A 26,137-nucleotide genomic window follows, 5' to 3' on the forward strand; every position below is an offset into this window, starting at 1 on the left:
CATATTGCAAACTTTGCCTGTAACAAAATTTTTAAACAATAACAAGACTATATTAATGTGACATTTTCATAGCACAATAATTTCATACCATAGGGGCATGCCATGCCTCAGGACTTAGAATAGTAGACGCGATCAATATTTACTTATTAAATGTACTTCTAAAATAGCCAAAGATACTGATTATGGTAAGCACATAAAAGCTGCAGAAAATGAGATGCCAGAACCAAGGTCAAAGGTCGTTCGATACGGTTTTTAGAAAATTAGAGCTTTTATTTTTACAAATGTGTGACCATATTTTCATTGATTCTAAAATTTATTTACCATATATAATAGAGTATAATCTGAGTTTCTTAAGCACGTTTTTTAAAAATGATTTTATTAGGGGTTCATACAACTCTTATCACAATCCATACATCAATTGTGTAAAGCACATTTGTACATTATTGCCCTCATCATTCTCAAAACATTTGCTTTCCATTTAAGCTCCTTACATCAGTTCCTCATTTTTCCCCTCCTTCTTTGCTCCCCCCCCCCCAATGAACCCTTGATAATTTATAAATTATTGTTTTGTCATTCCTTACACTTTCCGATGTCTCCCTTCACACACTCTTCTTCTGTCCGTCCCCCTGGGAGGAGGTTATATGGAGATCCTTGTAATCTGTTCCCCCTTTCCACCCCACCTTCCCTCTCCCCTCATGGTATCGGCCACTCTCACCACTGGTCCTGAAGGGATAATTCGCCCTGGATTCCCTGTGTTTCCAGTTCCTATCTATACCAGTTGTTGTCTGTACCTTACAAATCTGGCTAGACCAGACGTGGGATCATGATAGTGGGTGGGAGGAAGCATTTAGGAACTAGAGGAAAGTTGTATGCTTCATCGTTGCTACACTGCACCCTGACTGGCTCATCTCCTTTCTGGGACCCTCTGTAAAGGGATGTCCATTTGCCTTTGCATCTCCGTTCTGCACTCCTCCTCATTCACAATGATGGGACTTTTTGTTCTGATGATGCCTGGTACCTGATCCATTCGACACCTCCTGATCGCACAGGCTGGTGTGCTTCTTCCATGTTGGCTTTGTTGCTTCTAAAGACCCCAAACGCTATATCTTTTGATAGCTGGGCTCCATCAGCTTTCTTCACCACATTTGTTTATGCACCCACTTTGTCTTAAGCGATTGTGTCGGGAAGGTGAGCATCATGGAATGCCAGTTTAATAGAACCCAAGTATTCTTGCATTGAGGGAGTACTTGAGTGGAGGCCCAATATCCATCTGCTACCTTAATACTAAACCTATAAGTATATGCACATAGATCTATTTCCATTTCCTCATATATAAATATATTTACATATGTACATGCCTGTATTTAACCCTCCATAAATGCCCTTTGCCTCCTAGCTCTTTCCTCTATTTCCTTTTACTTTCCTCTTGTCCCACTAACATGCTCAACCTTCATTTGGGTTTCAGTAATTCCTCTCAGTTACATTACCCTTGGTCATGCCCTACCAGGCCTCCTACACCCTTCTCACCACCAATTTGGATCACTTGTTGTTCCCTTGTCCCTGGGTTGTTAACCACCACTACCTTTCCCCCCACCTTCCCCTCTCCCATGTTCCCCCAGCACTGTTGGTCCCATTGTTTTCTCCAGATTGTTCATCCAGTCTTGACAGACCTGTGGAGATAATAACATACACAAAAACAAGACAGAGCAAAACAAAAGCAACAAAAACAAGCCACTGACAAAAAAAAAACAACACAACCAAACAATAAGGAAAAGCTTGTAGATAGTTCAAGGATATTTGTTGGCCTTTAGGAGTGTTTTTCAGTCAAGCCCTGGCCCCAACGTTTATTTCTCTGTACCCCTTGCTGCTCTGTTCCATGCCCTTAGCTTAGTATTTTGCCTCAGTGTGGGGGGGATCAGATCGGGCACAATTCCCACACTGTGTCTTCAGTGTTGTCCCCTGTAAGGGCTCAGTGAGAGGTGTTGTGTCTCATAGTGTGTCCGGCCATATGGTCCTCTGGATTCGCTGCGCTGAACGGGAATATCGCCCTCAAGGCTTGGTGGGCCAGGATGTGCTCCACTCTCTTCCTCCCCCTTCATTTGCTCCTGTGTGCTCTGATCAGACATGTCCTTCTCCCAGAGCTGCAGATTCAGTGCTGTTCTCTGAAATAAATTCTTTGGGGGAGAGAGGCTGGTGTCCACATAGTTGGGGTTGGGGTCCAGCCTCAGACCTCTACTGGTTCCCTACTCCATGCCAGCATGTTGCATTCAGATCTTGGAGCACTGGGTTGAAGTCTGGTCCCTCTTTCCCTGTGGAGATAAAAGCACCCTTGCCTTGGGTGGGTATTGTGCCCTGTTTTCAGCATATTTTTAATGCAGTTTTGGGGGCAAAAATTTTTCAGCATATCTCTAATGCTGTTTTTGTGGTAAAATGAAGTGCCTTGGCTGTTACTCGGGTCGGCTCGTACTTGAGTATATATGGTAAGGTCTTTAGCCTTTCTATTTAAAGTGTGCTCAGAATTCCAGCCGCAGCATCACTAGAAAGCTCTTTAGAAATTCAGTCTCTGCTATTTTAGCAGTCTCAAGGGAATTTGTGTGCACACTGGGAAGTTCTCTAAAATGTTTTGTTCCTTTCAGCTTCGGATTTACTCAGTAAAGCCAAGTAACATGCAAAATGAGCAGTGAAACTATCTGACCACGTCTGTTTCTAGACTGCAGCAGCTGTAGTACGAATATGGATAACATGATTTTGTGTGTGTTCATTTTTAACTTATTTTGAAATAATTGTATATTTTATTGGAAAGTTGCAACATTAGCACAAGAATATTCTAGAATACTCACAATTCAGATTCTCCACATTACCATCTTAGACACACATTTTTTTCAACCTTTTGAGAAGAGATTGAATATAGGATGTTTCATTTAGATACTTCAATGTATGTTTCAGAAAATTTAGGCTTTATTTTGATAACTACCATTGTCAAAGCCAGGAAATTATCACTGATAGCAATGCTATGATCAAAACAGCAGACTATTCAAACTTTGCTAGTTGTCTCATGCATTTCTATATAACAAGAGAAGAAAGGTATGTAGATTGATTTGAGGGTCTAAGTTTAAATTAAGGATCACACATTTTATGTCAGGATTTTCTATTTTTTAGTCTTCAACTTTTTCATCGTTTATGATTTTGACCCTTTTGACATTTTTTTTGAAGAGTGTAAGCCTTTGACTTGTGGGGTGTCCCTCAATTCTAAAATCGGCCTTGAATAACAAGCTTTTAGTGTTTAGGCAGCCAAATTTAAATTCTGGATGTATTACAAATGTTAATGATCATTGATTTATATAACAGCCAATCTTACCCTAACGCAGTTTAATTTTTCCATTTTATAAATGAATTTTAATGAGTCTTCTATAACTGAAAGCCCAAAAGTTCAAGACAGTTAACCATTATTAGACTTCTAAAATTGTCAGGCAAAGCTTGCGTTGGAATTTAATTCCTAATAGAATCAAAAAATCTACTTAGATGGGAAAATGTCCTTTTTGGAGATTGATAGGACTACCTGAATGATGCCACGTAGAATTGGTGCAGTAATTTCCTAGGCTGAGTACATATTTTTTATGGTACTGAAAATTTGAAGTGCTTTAAGAATGATGGGGCCACATGAGATCCTGATGGGTCCTAATGAGCAATGGCACCGAGGTAATCTGAGAATGGAGAGGAGAGCAGTTAGATGAATACCAGGAAATGCATGGGAGGGACTAGTTTGGGATGATGACTGAAGTTTAGGTTGAAGAACTTAAAGGATGTACTCTAGCAGGATGCTATGGTTTTTAGCATAAAATGGCACTATTATTTTGACCTATTACGGGAAAAGTATAATTAATTGTTACATCTAAATTGATTGGAATGGTAAGCAGAATTCCCCTGACGGAGTTGCAAAGGATGTTAACTAAAAACCCAGTGTCATGCTTGGTAAAGACCCAATTATGAAGGGGCTTTAAAAACTTTGTGGAAAAATTAACGATAGTGGAAGTTTTCCATGACTGTTTTGAGGTTCCTTTGTATCTGTTAAAGCCATCTGAATCCCATTGTCAAAGAATCGGTAGACTAGTTATAAGTTACTGTTGCAAACAGTTGGTTGGAACTATACCATCAGAAATAGTAATAGACTGGAAGGATTGATAATAGTGAAAACATTTTTTTAAAACAATGAAATTTTGTCATGTTTTATTCTTTATGTGTCTTTAAGTGAGCTCTTAGTTATGTAGCACTGGGTACAATGTGGTTTTAATGTATAAAATGAATTGTAAATTATATACTGTTTAGAAGGATATTCTAGAATTGTGCCTACACAATTGATGCTACACGAAATATTAAATATTTATAGAACATTTAATTATCTCACAGGGTTGTAGGTTATTGGGAATCTATTATATGGATGAATATAATTTTATGAAGGCTGGGGATCCAAATAAATTAATATATAATGTGTCAAAGTTCAATTAAGAAAAAAAGTTAGGGCAGTGAAGATAGAAAGTGAGGACTGTGCCAATCCATTTTGACCTGTACAGTTAGAGCTTTTGCCATTCCGTCCCTGGATCGCCTTTTGGCTGTTACTGCTGTGTTACCACGTTGCACTGACAGTGTGTCCTTGGGAGTCTTCTAAACACTGTGGTCTGGATTCGAATGTATAGCACTACTCTACATAGAGTTGGTATCTATTAGCATAAAAGTAATCGTGGATTTTGTTTATCTGGATTATCAAATCTACATTTAAAAAAATTTTAAAAGGACACTGTCAAGTACTTTTAAACTATCTTTTTAGTTAAAACAACTTCCTGTTTATTTACTTTTGTGTCTACTGGCTGCCCATCAGTTTGCTTGTTTGGAATAGATATAAGTTAATTAAGCTTTGTATTCATTTCTCACAAATTATGATTAGCTTTTTTCTATTATAAAAATATTAATGTTTTTAATGTTTGTTAATGAGTAATTTTCTAATTAGTCTGATTTAGATGACCTATCTAATATTGAAGGGGGTTGGGGTTTTTTTGGTACAGGAATTAATCAGTGGATTAACGAAGGAGTAGTCAAATTGTTTTTACATAGATGATATAATGACTTAATGTATTTTTATGTTATTTCAAAAATACAAAGTTATTAGATGTTATCGTATTTCCACTGCAAATGAATTCCAAATTATTTCAGTGTCTTTAAATGTTTTGCCTAGTTATAACTTATTAATATTACTGAAAGCTTTCAGTATGCTGGTATTGATATTCGAGCATATTACATTAGCTCTTTTCATTATATTTTAAACAAAGTGCTAAGAACAATTAATGTTTCTCATCAGACTCTTATGTGCATATTAATTATGTAAGATTTTTTACACTCCAATTTTAATTTTAACAATGTATTAACGTAGTAATTTTTAAAGACTTATTTATAGCCTAAGTAACTTTTATTTATGAAGTTTTAACTTTGTCTTTGTCGAAAATACTTGCTAACACCACTGCTTTGTTGTAGGAGGACTAACAAATGGTAGTGGTCGCTATATCTCTGCAGCACCTGGAGCAGAAGCAAAATACCGAAGTGCTTCAAGCACTTCCAGTCTGTTTAGTTCCAGCAGCCAGCTCTTTCCTCCTTCTCGACTCCGATATAATAGGTCTGATATTATGCCTTCTGGCCGAAGTAGATTATTGGAAGATTTCAGAAACAACCGCTTCCCAAACCTTCAACTTAGAGACTTGATTGGACACATAATTGAGTTTTCTCAAGACCAGCATGGTTCTAGGTAGGTAATGATGATTTGCTAGGGAAATTACTACCTTGTTACAGCGTAACTTGACTATAATTACCTAACATAAATGTTGGAAACTTTTTTTAATCAATGTTAATTTTTTTCCTGGTAGGATAAACTATTAAAATGGTGTTTTAAAAATGGCTTCCAAGTTTTATACCATGTGTATTTTAATAATGAAAATATAGTAATGCTTATTATTGGGTTATTTGGATATATTATCTCTGAATTAATTTACTTGTTTGAAGATTATGCTTTAAATTAACTTTATGTCCCTAATATATAACTTGACTTTAAAAACTAGCATTAAAAAAAGTTAGTGTTTGGGCCTTGTTACTTTTGTACATTAAACATATTAGAGAGAATGATGCTAATACATACATGTGAACAAACATTCTTCAAAAAATTAGAACGGAACACCCACTACCATTGAGTCTTTTCCAATGCAATGACTGTAGGTTTTACAAGGATGTAAATCTTTATGGGTGCAGATAACTTCATCTTTCTAAAAATATAACATTTATGTTCATCAAAAGAGTAAGGACCCAGTGATATGGAAAAATATTTTGCAATTATATATAAAGGGCTGATTTTATTTATTTATCTTATATCATTTTATTGGTTCTTGTTTTATTTCTTTTCATAAATCATTTTATTTGGGCCTCTTACAGCCCTTATAATAATCCATGCACCCATTATGTCAAGCACATTTGTACATTTGTTGCCATCATTTTCAAAACATTTTCTTTCCACTTGAGCCCTTGATATCTGCTCCTCATTTTTCCCTCCCTTCCTCCATCGTCCTTCCCGCATGAGCCCTTGATAATGTATAAATTATAATTTTTGCTTGTATTTTTATTTTAAGGTACACTTGAGGTTTTAGTAAAAGGTTTCCAATTAGTTACTTGCTTCGATTATCTAATTGAAAGTTAGCAAATACAAGGTGCCTTCAAAAAGTAGTACACAAACAACTCCCTTAGGAATTCAGTAGTTGAATTTTATTCCTGTTTGTTCTTGTTTTATAAACATTTATTAATATTTTACATGTTATTAAAAATAAGTTAGTAGCTTTGTAACTTTGCTTCCTTGATTTTAGTGTAGATAATAAACTCAGTTACTGTTTTCTCAGTCAGTGCCCCAAATTTTGTCGGTCTAACTAGCCAAAGTCAATTTTGTGTACTACTTTGAACATTAATGACTCGGGATAGATGAGTTTTGGGAATGACATCAACGATCCTCCTACATGAAAGAAGAGAAATAAAACATCAAAATAGATGTCACAAGAGATTTTGAAATTTTCTTCTTAATGGGAGAAGTAATGAAGTAAAGAATTAAAAATTTCAAAGATTACCAAAGTATTACAATGCAATACGCAGCGACTTTGGGTTTGAAAACTAAAAGGGTAGAGCCATACTCAGCATTTCTCGAACTGAACATTGGCTGTTGTATAAAATGTATATAATACTAGTTTTGAAAGTAATTTTGTGTGTATCTGTAAAAGAGTTTGGGGGGCTCAAATACAAATTTTATGGAAGCTTATTTTCAACTTACTATTATATTTAAAAATGTCCCTCATGTAGATTCATACAGCAAAAGCTAGAGAGAGCTACTCCAGCTGAAAGACAGATGGTATTTAATGAAATTCTACAAGCAGCTTATCAATTAATGACAGATGTTTTTGGCAACTATGTTATACAGAAATTTTTTGAGGTAAGAATTCATATCTGTATATTCATCAAGTGCTTTGAAAATAATTTGGAAAAGGAGATCAGTAATGGTTGCACAGCACGGAGAGTATAATTTATGGCACCAAATTATGCTTGGAGAAGTTGTTGAATTGGAGAATGTTTTGTTGTGTCTGTTATGTCACAATTAAAAAATAATGATTACACTAACAATGAGTACAATGAAGGAAAAAATGTTCTAAAATTGTGGCAATGATTGTACAACTCTTCTGATAGGATCACACTATTTTATGACATATGAATATTTTTAATAAGATGTATTATGTTAGACCTGATTAATACTTGAAAATATAAATAATATAACTCAGTTAAGTCCAAGGTGAATCAATTAATGAATATTTTAGTCTTTATTTGTACCCTTGGCTAGCTATGTTTGTAGTTTTAAATTGGCTAATTTTTTACTATATGACCAAACAGTTACGTAAATATTTCTTATAAGTGCACAATGCCAGTCTTCTGGAGGTATTGGAATGATCCAGGGGAGCTGCAGAGCAGATACCTATACCTTACCTGTATTATGGACTGTAGCATAAAAGTTGTTCATTGCCAGGGGGTGTACTGAGTAATTTTTTTTAAGGGGAGGGTAGTAGACCAATTAAATTTGGGAATCTATGATTTATTTTGTAGCTTGACTTAGCAGATTTCCTCCATTATTGTGCCAGAATATAGTTGAGAATTAACTGGATGAGGAAATGTTAGGGGTCTGCATGTGGGCCTAAGAAGTTCATATGTTAACGATGAATTTCTCTGAGATGGAGAGAGAGAGAGAGAGAGAGAGAGAGAGAGAGTGTGTGTGTGTGTGTGTGTGTGTGTGTGTGTGTGTGTGTGTGTGTGTGTGTTTTAATCGAGTAGTATTGATGGTAAATAATAGTGTTTTAGGTAATATGACTCAAAATATTTCCCTCACCTGCCTTTACCCTCATTCATTTACTAAGTGTGATCCTTTCAAAATAGACTCACTGCATTACAGTTTTCTTACTCAATCAAAGCAAATTATGGTCACTTTTTATGAATCTTATTTTCTTTTCTGCTAGTTTGGGAGCTTGGATCAAAAATTAGCCCTGGCTACCCGCATTCGTGGTCATGTTCTACCTTTAGCCCTGCAGATGTATGGCTGCCGTGTTATTCAGAAAGCATTAGAGTCTATTTCCTCTGACCAGCAGGTAATTGTAAGTTATGACAAAAAATTTCTTACTACTTTATTCAATTTTTCCCTCAAATTTTAAAATATTATTTGTCTTATAATACTCTAAAAAGACAAGTATTTCTACAATTAGACAAAAATATAATTTGTTTTAGTAGTGTCTCAAATAGGGCATTTCTAACTTAGAATTATATCTTAGCTCTTTGATCTGCCCTCCCTATATCTCCTCTTCATTTTTCATCACTGTATGAAGAAATTGAAATGTCTGCAATGTGACAAGCAGAGTGCTTAGTTAATGAGCACTTTTGCTTAGTTTCTGTCTTGTTTCATATTTTCATTTATAAATTTATTTTTTTTAAATAGCATTCTATATACTAGTTAAAAATGGATGCAAATAAATTCTTCGTAAGAAAATCAACAGGAAAAGAAACCTCTTAACAAGATTTACAATTCTTTGCAAGAGAAGAGAGCCAGTAATTAAATAGAAACTACATCATGTTTCTGGACAGAACATCTAAATATATTAAGTTACTAAAGTATTGATATAATTGAATTGTATATTTATTTTGAAATTTTCTTCTAACTGATCAAAACAATGCCAGTATTATTTGCAATAAGACAAGAATATTTAGAGCTGAGGATAGAGAAAAATGCGATTCCGCTACACGTTTAAAATATGCTGTGAAATGACACTCAGTGTGGTTCTTGAATGAGGTTAAAGTGGAATTGACAGCTCCAGAGTTACACAAGGGCAAGTCCTTTACAGACAATTTTTATTCCCAAAACTCAAGGAGCATCCTTGGAGCTGTCAGGAATGCTGAAGCTGCCCTCTGACTGGGTGTAAGCACAGCAGCACAGAGCTCTGCAGGGAAGAGTCAGGCAGATGGCGCACCACCTTCAGAAATATGCAGGCCTGGCTGCCAGGATCAGGGAGAAATGTGTAATGAAGGGTCTGTGGCTTTGGAGGAGCAGTCCTTCGCTCACCCTCCTCTGTAAGCGGTTTATGTGTTACAATGAAAACCCGATCTCTGGAAAAGTAGGGCATTTAGAAAGAGATCGTTCAAACCCATACACATAATAAATTCTAGAATTGACTATATTAATAATAAAAATGATAAATGAACAGGGAAATTGGATAGTATTAAGCAAACATCTTGAAAATCTAAGAAAGAAATGCTTTTCTGAGGTATATTCTGAGTTTGGGTATAATTAAAAACAATGCCACATTAGAGAAAAATAAATTTTATAATGTACAAGTTTAGAACTTCTCTTCCAGAACCCTCAACCTATATTCATATTTTTTAAATACTTAAATTTTTGCAGTATAAGTCTTTAATATTTTCAAGTATTAAGAACTAAGAACAAGCCTGAGGTAAAGCAGTTAATGAATTTTAATACTATATTCTTTATTTTGATCCTTAAGTGCATTTTATTTTGGAATTAGCCAAATTTTAGTTAATTACTAAACACATCACTACCAAGTCTTGACTGAACAGTTTTCTTCAACAGTTAAGTCAGAATGAAGTTGAGAATAGTTTTGTGTAAGCCAAAAATGTGAAAGCCTCTAAATTGAATATGTGTAATACATTTCTCTACCCTGCTGCTTTCATATAGAAAAAAGTATTACTATTATACTAGCTGCCAATGTTTTCCCCAAAGCGTTCATGTCTATTTAACAAGTTCTTGTACATTTATCAGAAAAATATCGTATGGTAATTAGTTAAAAGATATAAAAGTTAAAGAGGGGAAAATATTAAATAAATCTTAACTACAAATGAGTTTAACCTTAATAATAATCAAATAACTATGAATTTAAATAAAAGATCCTGTTTGTCCGTTAAATATCCAAAAAATAATAATAAATCATCCAGAGATTCTCCCTGGGGAAGGTTTCAGAGATAAACGAAAAACTGTTTGAAGCAAATATTTTATTAGTATTAAAAAGAAACCAAAATTTTCAATAATTGAAAAAACATTAAAATCCCATATCCTACTCCCAATTTCTTTCCTTTTCCAAGTCCTTGATATAGTCATTAAATTGTATGCTTTTAGAATAATGAGAAGTCTTTACTGCTTGTAACAGTAAAATGTTAAAAGTGTTACAAGCAGTAAAGACTTTGATTATGCTTTTGCTTCCTTCTCATTATTTTTAACTGTCCTATTTAAGAAGTAATTATCTAAGAAGTCTGATCTCTTTCAGGGTGAAATGGTGAAGGAGCTAGATGGTCATGTACTGAAATGTGTGAAGGATCAGAATGGAAACCATGTTGTACAAAAGTGCATTGAGTGTGTGCAGCCGCAGTCGCTGCAGTTCATCATCGATGCTTTCAAAGGACAAGTAAGATGGATCTTTGCTTCTAATTAATTCATCAAAAATGCATTGCCTGCGAGTCTATGCCTACTCACAGTGCTCTATAGAGTGTATGAACTGTCAGTCTGTACAGGCATCAACATCTGTATTGTGATTATTAGTTGTTGTTAGGTGCCATAGAGCAGTTTTCAACTCACACAACAGAACAAGAGGCCGTGTGGTCCTCACCATCCTCACAGTTGTTATTGTGCTTGATGCCATTGTTGTAGCCACTTGCGTGTCAGTCCATCTCATCTAGGACCGTCATCTTTTTCGTTTTCTTCTACTTGACCAAGCATGATGTCTTCCTCCAGAGAGTGGTCTCTCTGGATACTATGACCAAAGTACATGAAATACCATCCTTACCCCAAGGAACATTCTGGCTATACTTCTTCCAAGGTAGATTTGCTGGTTCTTGGGGGTAGTCCATAGTATTTCTATATTCTTCCCCAACACTATAATTCAAATACATCAATTCTTCTTCTTTCTGCCTTAGTCGGTGTACAACTTTCACACGCATGTGAGGTGATTAAAAATACCATGGCTTGGGTCAGGTGGACCCAGGTAACATAGTGCCATTCAGCACTTTAAAGAGGTACATGAAGCAGATTTACTCGGTGCAATATGTCTTTTGATCTTTTGCCTGCTGCTTTCAGCTAAGGTCCATTTGACAACTAGCCTGGATACCCCTTGTTGTACTTGTTCTTTTGACTCAGGCCTGAATTTCTAGTACCTAGCTTCCCCATCAGTGTAGTGCTGCAACCTATGTTAATGTGTTGGCATGTGATACCAGTGATAATTATTCTAAAATTTTCATATTCTGTTGGTGTGACATTTCCTTGGGATGGGTAGAAATATAAATCTCATCCAGTCATTTGGCCAAGTGGCTGTCTTCCAAATTTCCTGACGTAGACAAGTGAGTGCTTCCAGCGAATGCTTTATTATCAACTTGTTAAATCATTTGAATTGGTATTCCATCAATTCCTGAAGCCTTGCTTGGTACTAATGCTGTCAGTGCAGTTTAAACTTCTTTAGTATTACTGGTTCTTGATCATATGCTACTTTCTTTATATACATATACACACACACACACACACACTACCTCTTGAAATGGTTGAATGTCGTCTAGTTCTGCTTTGGTACAGTAACTCCTTTCTTCCCATCTTCCTTTGACACTTTTCTGCATTGTTCAATATTTTGCCCATAAAATCTTTTAGTATTGCAACTTGAGGCTTCAATTTTTCTCTTGAGTTCTTTCAGTTTAACATAGGATTGGTTGTGTTTTTCCTTTTTGGTTTTCTAACTCACTAGGGTTTTGCACATTTTGTTAAAATATTTGACTTTTTCTTCTTGATCTACTTGCCTTTTGTAATTTTCTGTTCAGCTCTTTGACTTCAACATTTCTTCTATTTGCCTTTAGCAATTTTATGATTTAAGAGCAAGTTTCAGAGTCTCCTTTGACATCTACTTTTATCTTTACTCTCTGGTCTTTTTAAGACCCACTAGCTTTTTTCATGTGTGATGTTCTTGATGTTATATCAGAGCTCATCGGGTCTTCTGTCATTAGTGCTTAATGCATCACATCTGTACTTCAGATGATCTGTAAACTTTGGTCATATAGTCTCAAGGTAATATTTTGGCTATCTTGGACTTCTTTTGCTGTAACCTGAACTTACATGTAAACAATAGATAGTCCATTCTACACTTGGCCCCTGGCCTGCTTTTTACTGTCGTCTCTTTTCATAGATGCAGTCAATTGGACCTATCACCAATACCAAAATTTCCCTCTTTGTTTTCCAATAATTATCAATGCATCTTGAATCCTTGTTTGATCAATTTCATGGAATTCTTCAATTTCTACATCTCTAGCTTTAGTGGTTATGGAAATTTGAATAATTTGGATAGACATTATCCTATCTCAGATAGCAGTGTGCTTCAAGATAGATTTTGAAATGTCCATTGAGATTGTGAGTGCAGTGCCATTCTTTTTTATGGTGTTATTCCCATCAGAGTAAACAGTATGCTTTTTTAATTTAAAATGGTCAGTAACAGTTTATTTTTAGCTCACTAGTGCATAGGATATTGATTTTTAAAATGCAGTCCATTTCGTTTTTAACAGCCTCTGATTTTCTTAGATTCATACTTTGTATGTTCCAAGTTCCAACTATTTACTTGTGTCTCTGCAGCTGTTTATTCTTTTTGAATCATGCTCCATCAGCAGATGAAGGTCCCGAAGGCTCTCCTCTACCATGCCTCACTCTGCCCTTGTCATTATGAATCTACTTTAAGAAGGCAATTCTTCGTCAGTCATATCTTGAGTGCCTTCTGGTCTGAGAGGCTTATCTTCTGGCTTTATCTCTGTCACTGCTCTGCTTCTATTCATTAGTTAGTCAATAACGAATAGTGTTTCAGTGCCATCCATAGGGTTTTCAGTGTCTCATCCCCTTGCAATGGACAGCCTATTCCTTCTTTGTAACCTGTTCTTACTCTAGAAGCTCTGCGGAAATCTGTTTATTTTGGTGACCCTGATGGTATTTGAAACACTAGTGATAAAGTTTTCAGCATCTCAGCAACACACAAGGCACCACATTATTACAAACTGAACCACAAGCCATGGATATAATTAGTTAATAGGACATTTTTCATATGTCCCAACGTAATTCCTAGCACCTTCATACAAAAATAAGAGACAAAAGAATAATGTACATTAACGCTTGCCTGTTTAATAGGGGGACTTATTTGGGAACAAAAGCTTAAAACTGTATGAGTTTTGAGGCATGTTAATGTGTTTCTGAATTTACTGGAAGATGGGAAGGAGAGGAGAAGCCAGAAGAATATAATAAAAGACAATTAAAATAAATGACAGTAATGAATGCCTAGTAATTAGTAGTTCTAAATTACTATGCTATCCTACTTCCCATAAGTCCATTTTACAAGGCCTCAATCCTCTAGTTATCTAGATTTCTTTTGATCATAGCATCTATAGATCTTCACTGGACCTCGTCCCTATTACATGTGATTCCATCACCCTTCCATTTTACATTAAATTCGAATATTGTTAAAAACTTGTCTGCCTCCATGCTTTCCAAAATTGTCAAGCAATGGAAATTTTAATTTTTCTAATTATTTTAAGGTATTTGTGCTTTCAACTCATCCTTACGGCTGCAGAGTAATCCAGCGCATCCTAGAGCATTGCACTGCAGAGCAGACCTTACCTGTCTTAGAGGAACTCCACCAACATACAGAGCAGTTGGTGCAGGTATAAAAATGCTCTCAATAATTTGAGATGTTTGTGTATTTTTTAAATGTCTCTGACTGTTTTAGCAAGGAAAGATAATTTATTACGTAAATGTACGATAGAAAGAGAAGAGCACAGTGAAGACAAAATCCTTTTGTTTCTGAATTGACTGGATTTTTAGATAAGTTGATCAACATCTTTTCAAAGAATCATTCCCTCTTTCTCTTAATGTAAGTAATTTTTAAATATCTATATTCTTAGGATCAGTATGGCAATTATGTTATTCAGCATGTCCTGGAACATGGTCGACCTGAAGACAAGAGCAAAATTGTTGCTGAAATCAGAGGCAAGGTCTTAGCCCTGAGTCAACACAAATTTGCCAGGTATGGCATTTTTTTTCTTCCCAGTGAACAAGAATGTTTACAGCATTATTTGAAATAATAATAAAACAGAATTTTAGAAACCTGGAAACCACCCAAATCTCTGAAACAAGACTACTTTAATAAATAATGGTGGTATTCTAAGGACTAATAAACAGCTATAACAAAATAAAGTTTATATTTAAGGTTTACCTGGAAAGATGTTCATAATAAATTGTCTTATTAAGTCTGAATAAAAAGTATTGGATAAAATAAAATATGAAGACTTCCGCTCCTGGCCCACGTGTGAGAATAAGCCTGGGAAAATGAGTGCGACCTCGTCAAAGAGCCTTCTGGCTTTGAGTCAGCAATCAGAACTCGTGGATTTTCCAAAAGAGTACCCTTTAAGTGTTAGTGGAGATGAAGGGGAAAATGATGGAGAGAGGAAGCATCCCTCAGTGGTAAGAATAGATGGAAATTGAGCAATCAGAGGCTAGTCTGAAGGTGTCAGAGTTCAATGTCAGTTCTGACAGAACTAGAGAGAAACTGGTCCTATCTGATCTGCTTCAGTTCGTTAAAGCATTGTCATCCTTGGTCACTATCAAAAACCAGCCGACCAGAGTCAAATCCAATAAGACTATACAGTTGCCCCTCAACAAAGAAGTGGTCGCCCAGATCCACAGAGAAGTGGCATTCAATAAAACCTCCCAAGCCCTCTCCAAATGGGGTCCTGTCATTCTCAAGAGCATTTTTCCCTTGAAAAAGGAGCAGGCTGCCTTTGCACCTCTTGAGCATGTGCTCGGGGGCTGGAAGGCAAGGACTCCCCTCAAGCAGGAGATTCTCAATGTCCTCCACAAGAACAAGCAGCCAGTGACGGACCCTTTACGATGCCAGCAGAAAAGGCCTCTCAAAGCCATGAGCCTAGAAGAGGCTAAGATGCGCCGAGCTGCAGAGGGCCCGGGCCCTACAGTCCTACTATGAGGCCAAGGCTGGAAGAGAGAAAAAAGCAAAAAGTATCACAAGGTCATCAAAGGTAAAGCCAAGAAAGCCCTAAAGGACTTCGGGAGCCTTCGGCAGGTCAATCCCAGTGCGGCACTTGAAGAACTGGAAAAAGTGGAAAGGGCCTGGATGATGGAGCAAATGAGCCTCAAGCACCAGAACAGTAAAAAATGGGCCAAGTCAAAGGCCATCATGGCCAAGTATGACCCAGAGGCTCGCCAGGCCATGCAGGAACAATTGGCCAAGAACAAAGAGCTGACATAGAAACTCCAAGTCTACTTGGAGAGTGAGAAAGAAGAGAAGGGTGGACGAGGAGGAGCTGCTGGTCTCCGATGCCGTGAATGAAATCCAAATGAAGGCAAATGGGCCAAATTCCTGGATGCTCCAAAGTGTCACCCTGGTGGCCAGTGAAGCCTTTGAGCAGCAGGACCCGGAACAACTTCCCTCTGAGCCCACTGCTGGCGATTCTGAAAGCGACGGGGAAGGGAGCACTGGAGCCACAGAGGAAACCAAGCTGAGAGAATTGGAGGAAAGGCGGTCCCTTAGGAAAAGGTCCGAGCTCAGTCATGTGGCTGGGGCCAGGGACCATCAGGAGGCACTAGATACCAGCAGCCAGGAGGTGCTGGAAGTGCAAAGACTGGCCCAGAAGCTCCCCAAAGAAGCCCAGTCATCCCAGCCCCAAAAAGGGAGCTCCTTGGGCTGTTCCCCCAGCCCTGGAGAAGGAGCAGGCGACTGAGGAGGAGCCCCTGTTACAGCAGAGGCCAGAGCAAGCAAGACTCTGGAAGGGTTGAACGAGCTGAGTGGAGAAAGCTGTTGCCCAAACCTGGAGCTTACCAGCCCTGTGTCACGGGCTGCACATAGGGAGGAGCCCCAAGAATCAGCCTGCTGCTCCCAGGAAGAACGGGAAAGCACAAATGATGAATCTGCAGAACCTCCTCACCACCAGATCTCCTTCAGGGTAGTCTTTGGCAGTTCCCACAACCGTGAAGGAGAAGGAAGACAAGGGGGGGAGAGAGCAAAAGCAAACGATAAAGGAAGCTTTCGCTGGGGATGCTGTCATGGCAGACTTCTTGAGAGAGAAGAGGGAGGCTGAGGAGGCCAGTAAGCCAAAGGACGTGGACCTGACGCTGCCCGGCTGGGACGAGTGGGGCGGCGTGGGCCTGCAGCCCAGTGCCAAAAACGCCACCGGTTTTTCATAAAAGCCCTGGAAGAGAACAGAAGGTGCCAAATGTGATTCTCAGTGAGAAGCACAACATCCACATAGCGGCGCACCAAGTCGTGCTCCCATACCCATTCAGCCACCACCACCAGTTTGAACGGACCATCCAGACCCCTATAGAATCTACCTGGAACCACCCAGAGGGCCTTCCAAAAGCTGACCACCCCCAAGGTTGTCACCAAGCCGAGGCTTATCATCAAGCCCATAAAAGCCGAGGATGTCGGCTACCGGTCGTCCTCGAGGTCCGGCCTGTTTGTGGTACAGCGGAATCCCAAGCAGCTCTCCAAACGGCGCCAGAAACAGCTGAAGAAGAACTCACCTGAGGCGGAGCAGTGATGTTCCGAGGCCTGGCTGCTTTCTCCTTCGGGGGGGCTAAGGGTTGCAGGATCCCAGACGGGCCTGCACACTGCCTCAGGTTCAACCCTGAGTTGGCAAAAAAGGCACTTTTCTCTATTGACAAAATATATGTCTATGAACTAGTTTGTGTGAAAAGGTAACAGAATGCACATATTGTCTTTGAACATGTTTGTATGAGCAGTGAAAAGTAATTGTTTTCACTCCCCATCAAAGAGTAAGGGTGTCAGGAAAGCCAAAAATTCCTCCTTGTGCAGCTTGTTTTAAGAGGCAAGTGTTACCTATAATGAAAAAGAGAAAAAAGCCAGGTGAGTCTCCCCGCCCTCAGACCTTATCTGCCTTCCCCAGGATGAAGCACACTATTCCTGCAGTATAGCCCAATGTTCATAATTCCATATCAGATCTTTCTTTTAGTACAAATTCTTGAGAGTTCTAGACCTTTTAGTGACCTACCTTCATTTCCCCCCCAATTGTTTCATAATTCTAAGAGGCTTGTAATTATACTTGTGGATGTCAAAATATGGGTTCTCTTATTATCTTGGCTTCTATTTTAAAGGCTGTTATAAAGACAAGAGAGTCCCTTCTTGATTCTCTTTATTTATTCAGAAGCCAAGATTTTGCTATTTAAAAAGTTTAAAAGTAATTTTTATGTATATACTTTAATTTTTAGCAATGTAGTAGAAAAATGTGTTACTCATGCCTCCCGTGCTGAGAGAGCATTACTGATTGACGAGGTTTGCTGCCAGAATGATGGTCCTCACAGTGCCTTATACACCATGATGAAGGACCAGTATGCCAACTATGTGGTTCAGAAGATGATTGATATGGCTGAACCTGCTCAGAGAAAGATCATCATGCACAAGGTAATAACCACATGTCGCGCGTAGGGGACTACAGTTTGTGTGAGTGACAAGCATTTAACGTCTCTAGGCTTGATTATCCTCATATATTACAGCTTTTGGGCAGATCTGAAATTAATGGAAAACCTTTTGTAGATGTTGATAGTGCTTACCTTTATTAAATTACATGAACTGTAAAATTACCTTCAAACTTTATCTCTTTAGAACTTTTAAAAAATAAAAAGAACTTAAGTATAATTCTTTTTTCCCCCATCTTATTCAGATGTACTTGATGTTTCATAATAGATGGCTTCAATGCTGACTCTCAATGTAATTAGTTTTTATAAAGGTATAATTTACTGTATGTACTCGAGTATAAGCTGACCCGAATATCAGCCGAGGCACCTAATTTTACCACAAAAACTACAGTAAAAATGTGCTGTGAAACTCGGCTTATACACGAGTATGTACGGTGTGTTGATTTGACTGATTTTTGTTTTGGTTCCAGATAGCAGTCATTCTTAGTACTTGACATTTTAGCTGTACATTCAATACCCTGTTAGAACTGAATGAGCCCCTAAAAAGAAGTGTAAATTGCCTTAGGAAAACATTCAGAAGAAGAATCGTGGAAGAAACAATATTTGAAGACTCAACTTGAAGTTTCTCTAAATTTGTTGATTCAGGAAGCACAAAGCAAAGTCCTTTTTAGATTTCTCTTATGTAGAGGAATGACCTTTTAACACTAACAATATTTTGACTTTTAAAATATATTTCTCAAATCGTTGATTAACATTTTTTTTACCTAAGGCCCACTGGTGGCGTAGTAGACCCCCACCTGGCCCTACAAGGTGTTCCATTCCTGTAAAGATTTCCTAGTACTGGGTCGCTATGAGTGGGCATTGACTCAGTGCCAGTGATTTTGGTTTGGGTTTTTAATCTTAATATTTTTACTTAAAAATTAGTAAATAAAATGTTTTCAACTTTTTAAAAATCATTTAATTGGGGGCTCATACAACTCATCACAATACATACATACATTGTGTCGAGCACATTTATACATTCGTTGCCCTCGCCGTTCTCAAAATACTTGCTCTCCACTTAAGTGCCTGGCATCAGCTCCTCATTTTTACCCTCTCCCTTCCCACTCCCCCTTCCCTCACAAAACCTTGATAATTTATAGATTATTTTGTTCAACTTTATTTTTAACTGCCATGTTATTAATGTCAAAATATGGATTGTCATAACATTGAAAGTTAGTTTTAATTATTATAAACAATATTTTGTGTGATATAAATATAGTTTGGAATTGTGTGAAATTAATGTTCAATATTGATCATTGGAAATCATGCATAATTCAACCAATGTTTTAAAACATTAATTACTTTCTATTAGGTTACCCTAATTTTAAGTTGTATTTTAAGAAAGGAGAAACATAAAATAAATGTTATTACTTAAGTACTTTATTTGCTTTCAGATTCGACCTCACATTACTACTTTGCGCAAATATACATACGGAAAGCATATACTGGCCAAGTTGGAAAAATACTATTTGAAAAATAGCCCAGATCTTGGGCCTATTGGAGGACCACCAAATGGAATGTTGTAAAGGGAAAGGAGAAGATGATATAACTCTGTGAAAAGGGTTTTTTTGTTTTGTTTTTATTTGTTTCGGAGGTTTTTTTTGTTTGTGAATTATCAAAACACAACTCAACCATGGATCTTCAATTTTTTTTTTAAGCAAAGCTATTTATTGACTTTATTCATCCATTTGTAAATTTTTTAAGGTTCTTGTGTATATTTGGGGTGGTGGTGGTGAATTATATAGCCAGCCCTCAGTGGAGACCTATCAGATTGACTTGCTAGCAAAGCACAGAATGCTTGTATATGATGTACCTGTATCCACACACACAGAAAACCTGTCACATATTTTGTAAATTTTTACCTTGTAAAGTCACAAAAATAGTTTTTAAGGGAAAAGTACAGTATTCTTTTAATAAACTGGCTCGCAGTCTGATAGGTCTTTAACCCCATAGCACAACAGGTTTCTAGAGATGTATATAGAATTATAGTCTTTTTTCTTTCTCTTTTGTTTCCCTAATGTGACACCTTTTATAACAGATTAGAAATCAACGGCATCAATATTATTAATATTTTAAATGAAAAGGTTAAGTTGTATTTTGGTAATTCACAAACTATCATGCAAATAAAAAACCCAGCAACTAAGACAAGAATTATCTGACTTGAGAAGAAAATAACCTACATTATTTACAATGGATGTGGTTTTAATACAAATACTTCCCCAAATGTCTCTGGCAATGTACAAAAGTATTGTATATACTTACATATGTAATTGTTGTAAGAAGTCGAGGAAAACAAAATCATGGTGACACTTCCATCCAGTTAAAATGCACTAAATGAAAAGTTAGATCCTATAGTAACTTTTCATTTTGGTCTGCAAAGAGAAAGTGGAAATTTGTATTTTCTTTTGCTTATAGAGTTACAAAGACAGGAAATGTTGGGCTTATTTTGCTTTCCCATAGTAGATCCAGAAAGGCATCAGAGAGAGGTAAAAGGGGCCACTGAAAAGCGAATGTGATAGCTCGCCATTTAAGCATGATTACATACTCGGCTAGCTTCTTCTGCTCCCTATGAATATCTGCATTGCGTGTGTAGTAATAGATGTAAGTTTATACTTTGAAAGCAAATCTTGTTTCCGTGTTTATTATAAAACCTTGATGATTTAGTAGTGATGCTTACCTTGGTTGTACAGGTGTACATTTGTAAACCTTCACGCTGTAAATGGAGTTTGTTTTATCTCTTTGGGAAACATTTGCATTTTAGTGTACATTTATGTCCCTGCCCTCTTTGACTTGGCATATAGTGTTGGATAATGTAAATTTATTTCTCCAAATCAAGAGTGATTTTTTAAAAATTTTTTATCTTTATATGGTTTAGGAGGTATGAACCAGCTTTCTTTTTATTATTGTGATACACATTTTGTTTTATAACATAGTTGTTGACTGTTAATATGGTCGTGCTAGGTTTGGGTAGCGTTCAATTGAAGTCAGGGTATTGTGCATAATAGAAAGTATTGGATTGAGATATTTGGTTACCATGGAGGCCAATGCTTTTTCCATCTTATTAAATGTGATGTGACTTTTTTCTTTGTACAGAAGAGTACTGTATTTTTGAATAGCCTACTCCCAAGTAAGAGCAAATCTGTATGATAACATTTTTTTCTCTGGACATAAGACACAGTAACATATGATGTACATTTACAAGCGGCCTTATGTACATTTCCCAACAATCTTTTTAAGGCAAAATTGTGACCATATGTGTATAATTAAAATCGTTTTTAATCCTTTGCCTATGAAAATATTTTGGAGAAAAAACCTTGCTTTGTATATTCAGTTTCTGAAAGATAAAGAAAGTGCTTTGTATTTTGTTGAAATCAGTATTTTGTATAAAACATTTATGTTGACCCACTTATGTTTAGTGCTGAAAACAAAAGTGAACATTGCTATTTCGGTCGATTGACTCTGTAAGGAATTTTTTTTTTTGGAGATCTGCAGAAGAAAAGCAATTCTCTGAGCACAACAGTGGATATAAAGGTTTTCTCTTTTAGCTGTTTGTATCATAAACCTTAAAATAGTGGCATAACGTTGGCATGCCAGGCATACTTTTCATGTTCCAAGTTGAGTTATTTTAGTTTTCTGACCCAGCATTCCCTGGTGAGGCCATTAACGCTAACCACTTGTCACTGGTTGGCTGTCCTGTCTCGTGTCACACTGGTCTATGAGGGTGCCCTGGTCACAGCAGCAGCAGTGTGGTGGTGGGGTGGGGGTTGGTTGGTGTTTCGTACAAGGCTGCGCTCCTTTTCAGCCCTGCTTTCCCCATGTTGACCTTTCTTCCCCGGGGTCCAGGGTGGTGACTTTCCTGGATCTGCACAGCTGCCGTCCTGCTTTTCTTTGATGCCTCTGCTCTCTGGACACAGGCATTTCGTTCTCTCGGAAAGTCAACTGGTAAGTCCTAGAGAAGATGACGTCGGGAAGCTGACCCCTCTTCTCATTGTGTCTCATCGTTGCCTATCCAGTCTTCCCAACACTTTTAAGTAGTTGGCATAGAGTACTGGTAAAATCTGAAGATTCTGTTTGAGAATGAAGGAATTTAAATTGGGCAGAACCACCTAGGCTTTGCTTTGGAGTGTCTCCTTTTGATATGGATTGTTTCTGGACCAGTTTGTCTAGGTTCTGGCTCTTCCTGGTTCATATGGAATAATGTTAACTTCACTTTGTATATTATGTATAAACTAGAAAATGAAAAATGTGTGAATAACATTGTATGAAATAAACCTGGTCTTGTGTTTTTCTCTAGATAAAATACCCTTCTGTACCTTGATTATAATTCAGATTGTGCCCTTCAAATGTATTGTGATTTAAGGAAATCAAACATTTCTATCGCATGGGTGCTGGTCTGGGGCCACTGATCCCTCTGGTAGTTCACCTGTTGATTAATATTCAGAATCTCCATCTGGTTAGAGTATTTACTTCTTTTGTAGCGATTAATGAAACCCTCTTAAAGGCAGTTTGAGGTCAAATTAATTCCTTATTGATTGGGTGCCTGTTTCTTTCCCACATGCACTTTAGGAGGCAGTGTTGCCTAATGGGAAGTACAGTTTGAGTATGAATTTCAATGTTACTTCACTATTTACACACTTAGGAGCCTTGGTTGCATAGTGGTTATGTGTTGGGTTGCTAAGTTTTCAGAATTGAGAGAATATAAAAAGTACCTAAAAATTTAAATATTTGACAAATGCTAATGCCATTTCCCTTTCTCTGCCCTTTCTCCCATGTGCCAGACAATTGATATAATCAAAGTGGAGATGGACTAGAACGAAATAGGGGAAAGGACCTTCCTTCATGGGCACAGTGTTCATCAGTGTATCTTGGTTCAACTCTGTTCTGGGGTAAAAGCATCTGAAACTGCTGGCCCACCTTTGTGATAAGGAAATTGAAAGCTTCTAAAAAAGCACTTAAATACCACATCCTCTACATTACTTCTAAAGTGACCTAAACAGCAGATTCATTGCTACCTAGTTGTGTCTGACTCATTGTTTCACTGTAAGGCAGAAGAGACCTGCTTGTAGGCTCTCTCAAGTTGTACCTCAGCCAGCCTGTCTTTCTCCTGTGGAGCAGCTGGGGGTAGGTTTGCAGCTGGGGCTTTCCCCACATCTGCCCTCCCATGGAGCTGCAGGGGCGTTCAAGCTGCACACCTGGTTTGCCAGAGAGCACGTAACTGCATCACAGTATCCCTGGTGGCTTTCACATGGCTCTTCCTTCAGGGTTAGACGGGAAGCTTATAAAATGGGAACCATAAAGAAGCACGCCCAAGTAACCTCTACAAACTAGGTTCCGTGCCGGCCTTACTTAACCTAAAAAGAACTGGTTTGACATAGCTGTAGTTTCTGTGTGCTCCGGACATCCAGACAAGTCATCCATGAACAGAGTGAGGACTGGAGTGCCGTGGTGTGGGCTGTGTCTAAGGATGGCAGTGTGCACTCAGCAGGAAGAAAGCCAGAAGCCTGGTCCAGGCAGAGGTTTGTGGATGGTGATCTTGAGTTAACCCGTTAGTCCCATGAGAGACCTATCAAAAGTAAAAGACTGGTATTTCAAAGAACTTTGAAACTGATGAGTACTTATAAGAAGCTGAGAACTCCAAGTGAATCTTATAAGAAAGTTCAATACTAGGTTGAACTTTTCATGATTCTTTTCCTCTGTTGTCCTTCCTATAGATAATTCTTTTCATTCTGTATTTGACCCATGTTGTAGTTAGAACTTTTTTTTTAAAAAGATCGACTTGGAATTTAAACCAGATGAGATAACTTTTTTTCTATTTGGTCATTTATAAAGGAAAGAAGTTGGTTAGATTCAAATGAATTAAAACTTGAGTTCCAGAGTATAGTAAGTCATCGTTTGAAAACTACCTTGGCTCCAAGCAGTTTGATTTTTGTCTCTCTTAGACAAGAGGTTTTATGTCTTCAGGCACAGACTTCCTCACTTACAGGTGAAGTAGAGCGTAAAGCAGCCACCATCCAGATTCTCCTTGTAGAACTGAGTCCATCCACAGTGTTCTCAAAAGTTGGTTTTACAGAAGCAACTTGCTACATAAAATACAATAGCAGATGAATACCCAGTAAATAAGGGGCTAATAAGATGAACCCTGCATATCCATTTTTATTAAAACAGCTGCATTAAGTGAAATTTTTGTCGTTTACATGTACTCCCAAAGCATTCGATTTGGACCTCTGTTATGATTTTGCAAGTAAACAAAGTTCAAGATTCAAGTTACAGGTAAATCACTAGGAAGTCAAAGGGAAAACTTGAAATTAAGTCTTTATTTCCCGACATTTTTTTTTCTTGGCTTTTTAGCTAACAGTAGTACACATCTGTATCCTGATATATACAAATAAAAAGGATGAAAGAAGTGTCTCTTCCTCACACCCTCATCTTCAAAAGGACAGACTCAGGAAGGTGCTTTGTCTTGCTGAGAGTGAATTCATTAATGTGTGCCATTTTCCACCCCACACCATGGTCGCTGACCAGCTTAGTGGGGTGAACACTGTAAAGAGACTGATTCTGTGATTGTGTTTTAGTGAAAGAAAGGCCTGCCAATGAATCTTGTGTTTGGCGGAGCCAGTGATTAGAGAGTCATTTAACACTTGTGTGTAATTAAGCTCCCTCATAGCTAAGTAGGGAGGCCCCTCGTAGTGTCTCCAACTGAATGTATCTAGTTTGAGGTACACCTGAAAACATGAGGCCTGCCAATTTGATGAAGAGACAGCATTAGCGCCTGACCTTTGAAAGGGATGGTAAACCCTGAAGAAAAGCCACAGTGAGTCATTTCATGATTAAATAGAACGTTGAGGATTGTCCTGTGTATTGGGGGGATAAAGGTAATCCCTGCCACGATGGCTAGATAAGAAAAGTCTCATAAAACCTCGAGAAGAGGCCATAGATTTCGTATCTTAGACTGGAAGGAGAGTAGTCGTAAAACTAGGATGGATGGTTGGGGACAAAGTAGCTTTGGCAGCCAGCACGTTTACATTAAGCACTAGCCAGCCAAGCGCTGGAGGTGCTGGGAATACAACCGTCATGAAGCACACCACTGTGTGAGAAGTCCTTAAATCCAAAAGGTACCATTAACTTTTTTAACAGTCAGATCCTTAACCAGGGGAGGCAGTGGGCAGGTGTAGGTACGCAGATACTCATCAAGGAATGCGAAATGGTAGAATCATATCAATAGTTCTGTATTGGTGCAACAAATGCCATCTCTCTCACCTCGTTGCCATCAGGTACTTCATGAAGGAAGCCCTGAAAAGCCAGGGGTCTTAGCCTGTGTTTACTTAATCCTGAGGCTACGAGGAATGCACTTGGATTTTCCTGATGATGAGAAATATTGGGGGCGGGGGGGTGGGTTTGCCTGTGCCCTCACACTCCTGGCCTGGACTCTATAGGGCCTGTCAAACACAAGAGGGAGGAGTCGCCACCCAAATTTTGGAAGAAAGGAAACCTCATTTAAGAAGCCGTCTCCAGTCATTCAGAGCCTGCCTTCTCTACCCCACTCAGCCCAAGGCTGACCCGCTTCAACCATCCTGCCTTAGTTTGCTCATCTAATCCATCCAGGTATTAACCAAGCGGACCTTGCTTAGCTGCTGAGATTAGCCGTGGTGGAGTTCAATTAATCCTAATGTAGAGGCACCTGTGAGAAGACTCCTTGAGCTGGAAAAGGGCGTCCCTTGCCCCCACAAACTGGCAGGATGCGCTGTGGTGGGAGCATGTGTGTTGCCAGGCCACCTGAGGCCCTGACTCCCTCATTGTGCTGTTAATCGAGGTCCACACAAGTTGACCATCTCCTCTGATGCTTGGGGTCACCCACCTTGCTCTCAGAGTTGAATTGCAGCACACTAGGACGGTGGTTCTCCATGTTCCTAGTGCCATGCCCCTTGACCGTGACCTCCCCAACCATAAAATTACTTCTGTTGCTATTTCATAACTAATTTTGCTACTATTATGCCTCGGGTGACCCCTGTG

The 26,137-nt window shown here is 38.1% G+C and overlaps 1 protein-coding gene and 1 pseudogene across 1 annotated transcript in view; both read left to right on the forward strand.

Moving 5' to 3' along the window:
- Positions 1-22,445, forward strand: part of PUM2 (pumilio RNA binding family member 2) — a 198,401-nt gene extending 175,956 nt beyond the window's left edge. The window contains exons 17-24 of the mRNA XM_075557066.1: positions 5,527-5,794; positions 7,381-7,510; positions 8,580-8,714; positions 10,890-11,027; positions 14,173-14,298; positions 14,539-14,660; positions 17,879-18,071; positions 19,522-22,445. Coding sequence (XP_075413181.1) covers positions 5,527-5,794; positions 7,381-7,510; positions 8,580-8,714; positions 10,890-11,027; positions 14,173-14,298; positions 14,539-14,660; positions 17,879-18,071; positions 19,522-19,653 — 1,244 coding nt within the window. The 3' untranslated portion in view covers positions 19,654-22,445. The remainder of the gene's footprint in view (positions 1-5,526; positions 5,795-7,380; positions 7,511-8,579; positions 8,715-10,889; positions 11,028-14,172; positions 14,299-14,538; positions 14,661-17,878; positions 18,072-19,521) is intronic.
- On the forward strand, positions 14,679-17,857 carry LOC142455300 (U3 small nucleolar RNA-associated protein 14 homolog A-like; annotated as a pseudogene).
- Positions 22,446-26,137: the final 3,692 nt, after the last annotated feature.

The sequence above is a fragment of the Tenrec ecaudatus genome, chromosome 8 (assembly GCF_050624435.1).
Source record: "Tenrec ecaudatus isolate mTenEca1 chromosome 8, mTenEca1.hap1, whole genome shotgun sequence".
NCBI lineage: Eukaryota > Metazoa > Chordata > Mammalia > Afrosoricida > Tenrecidae > Tenrec > Tenrec ecaudatus.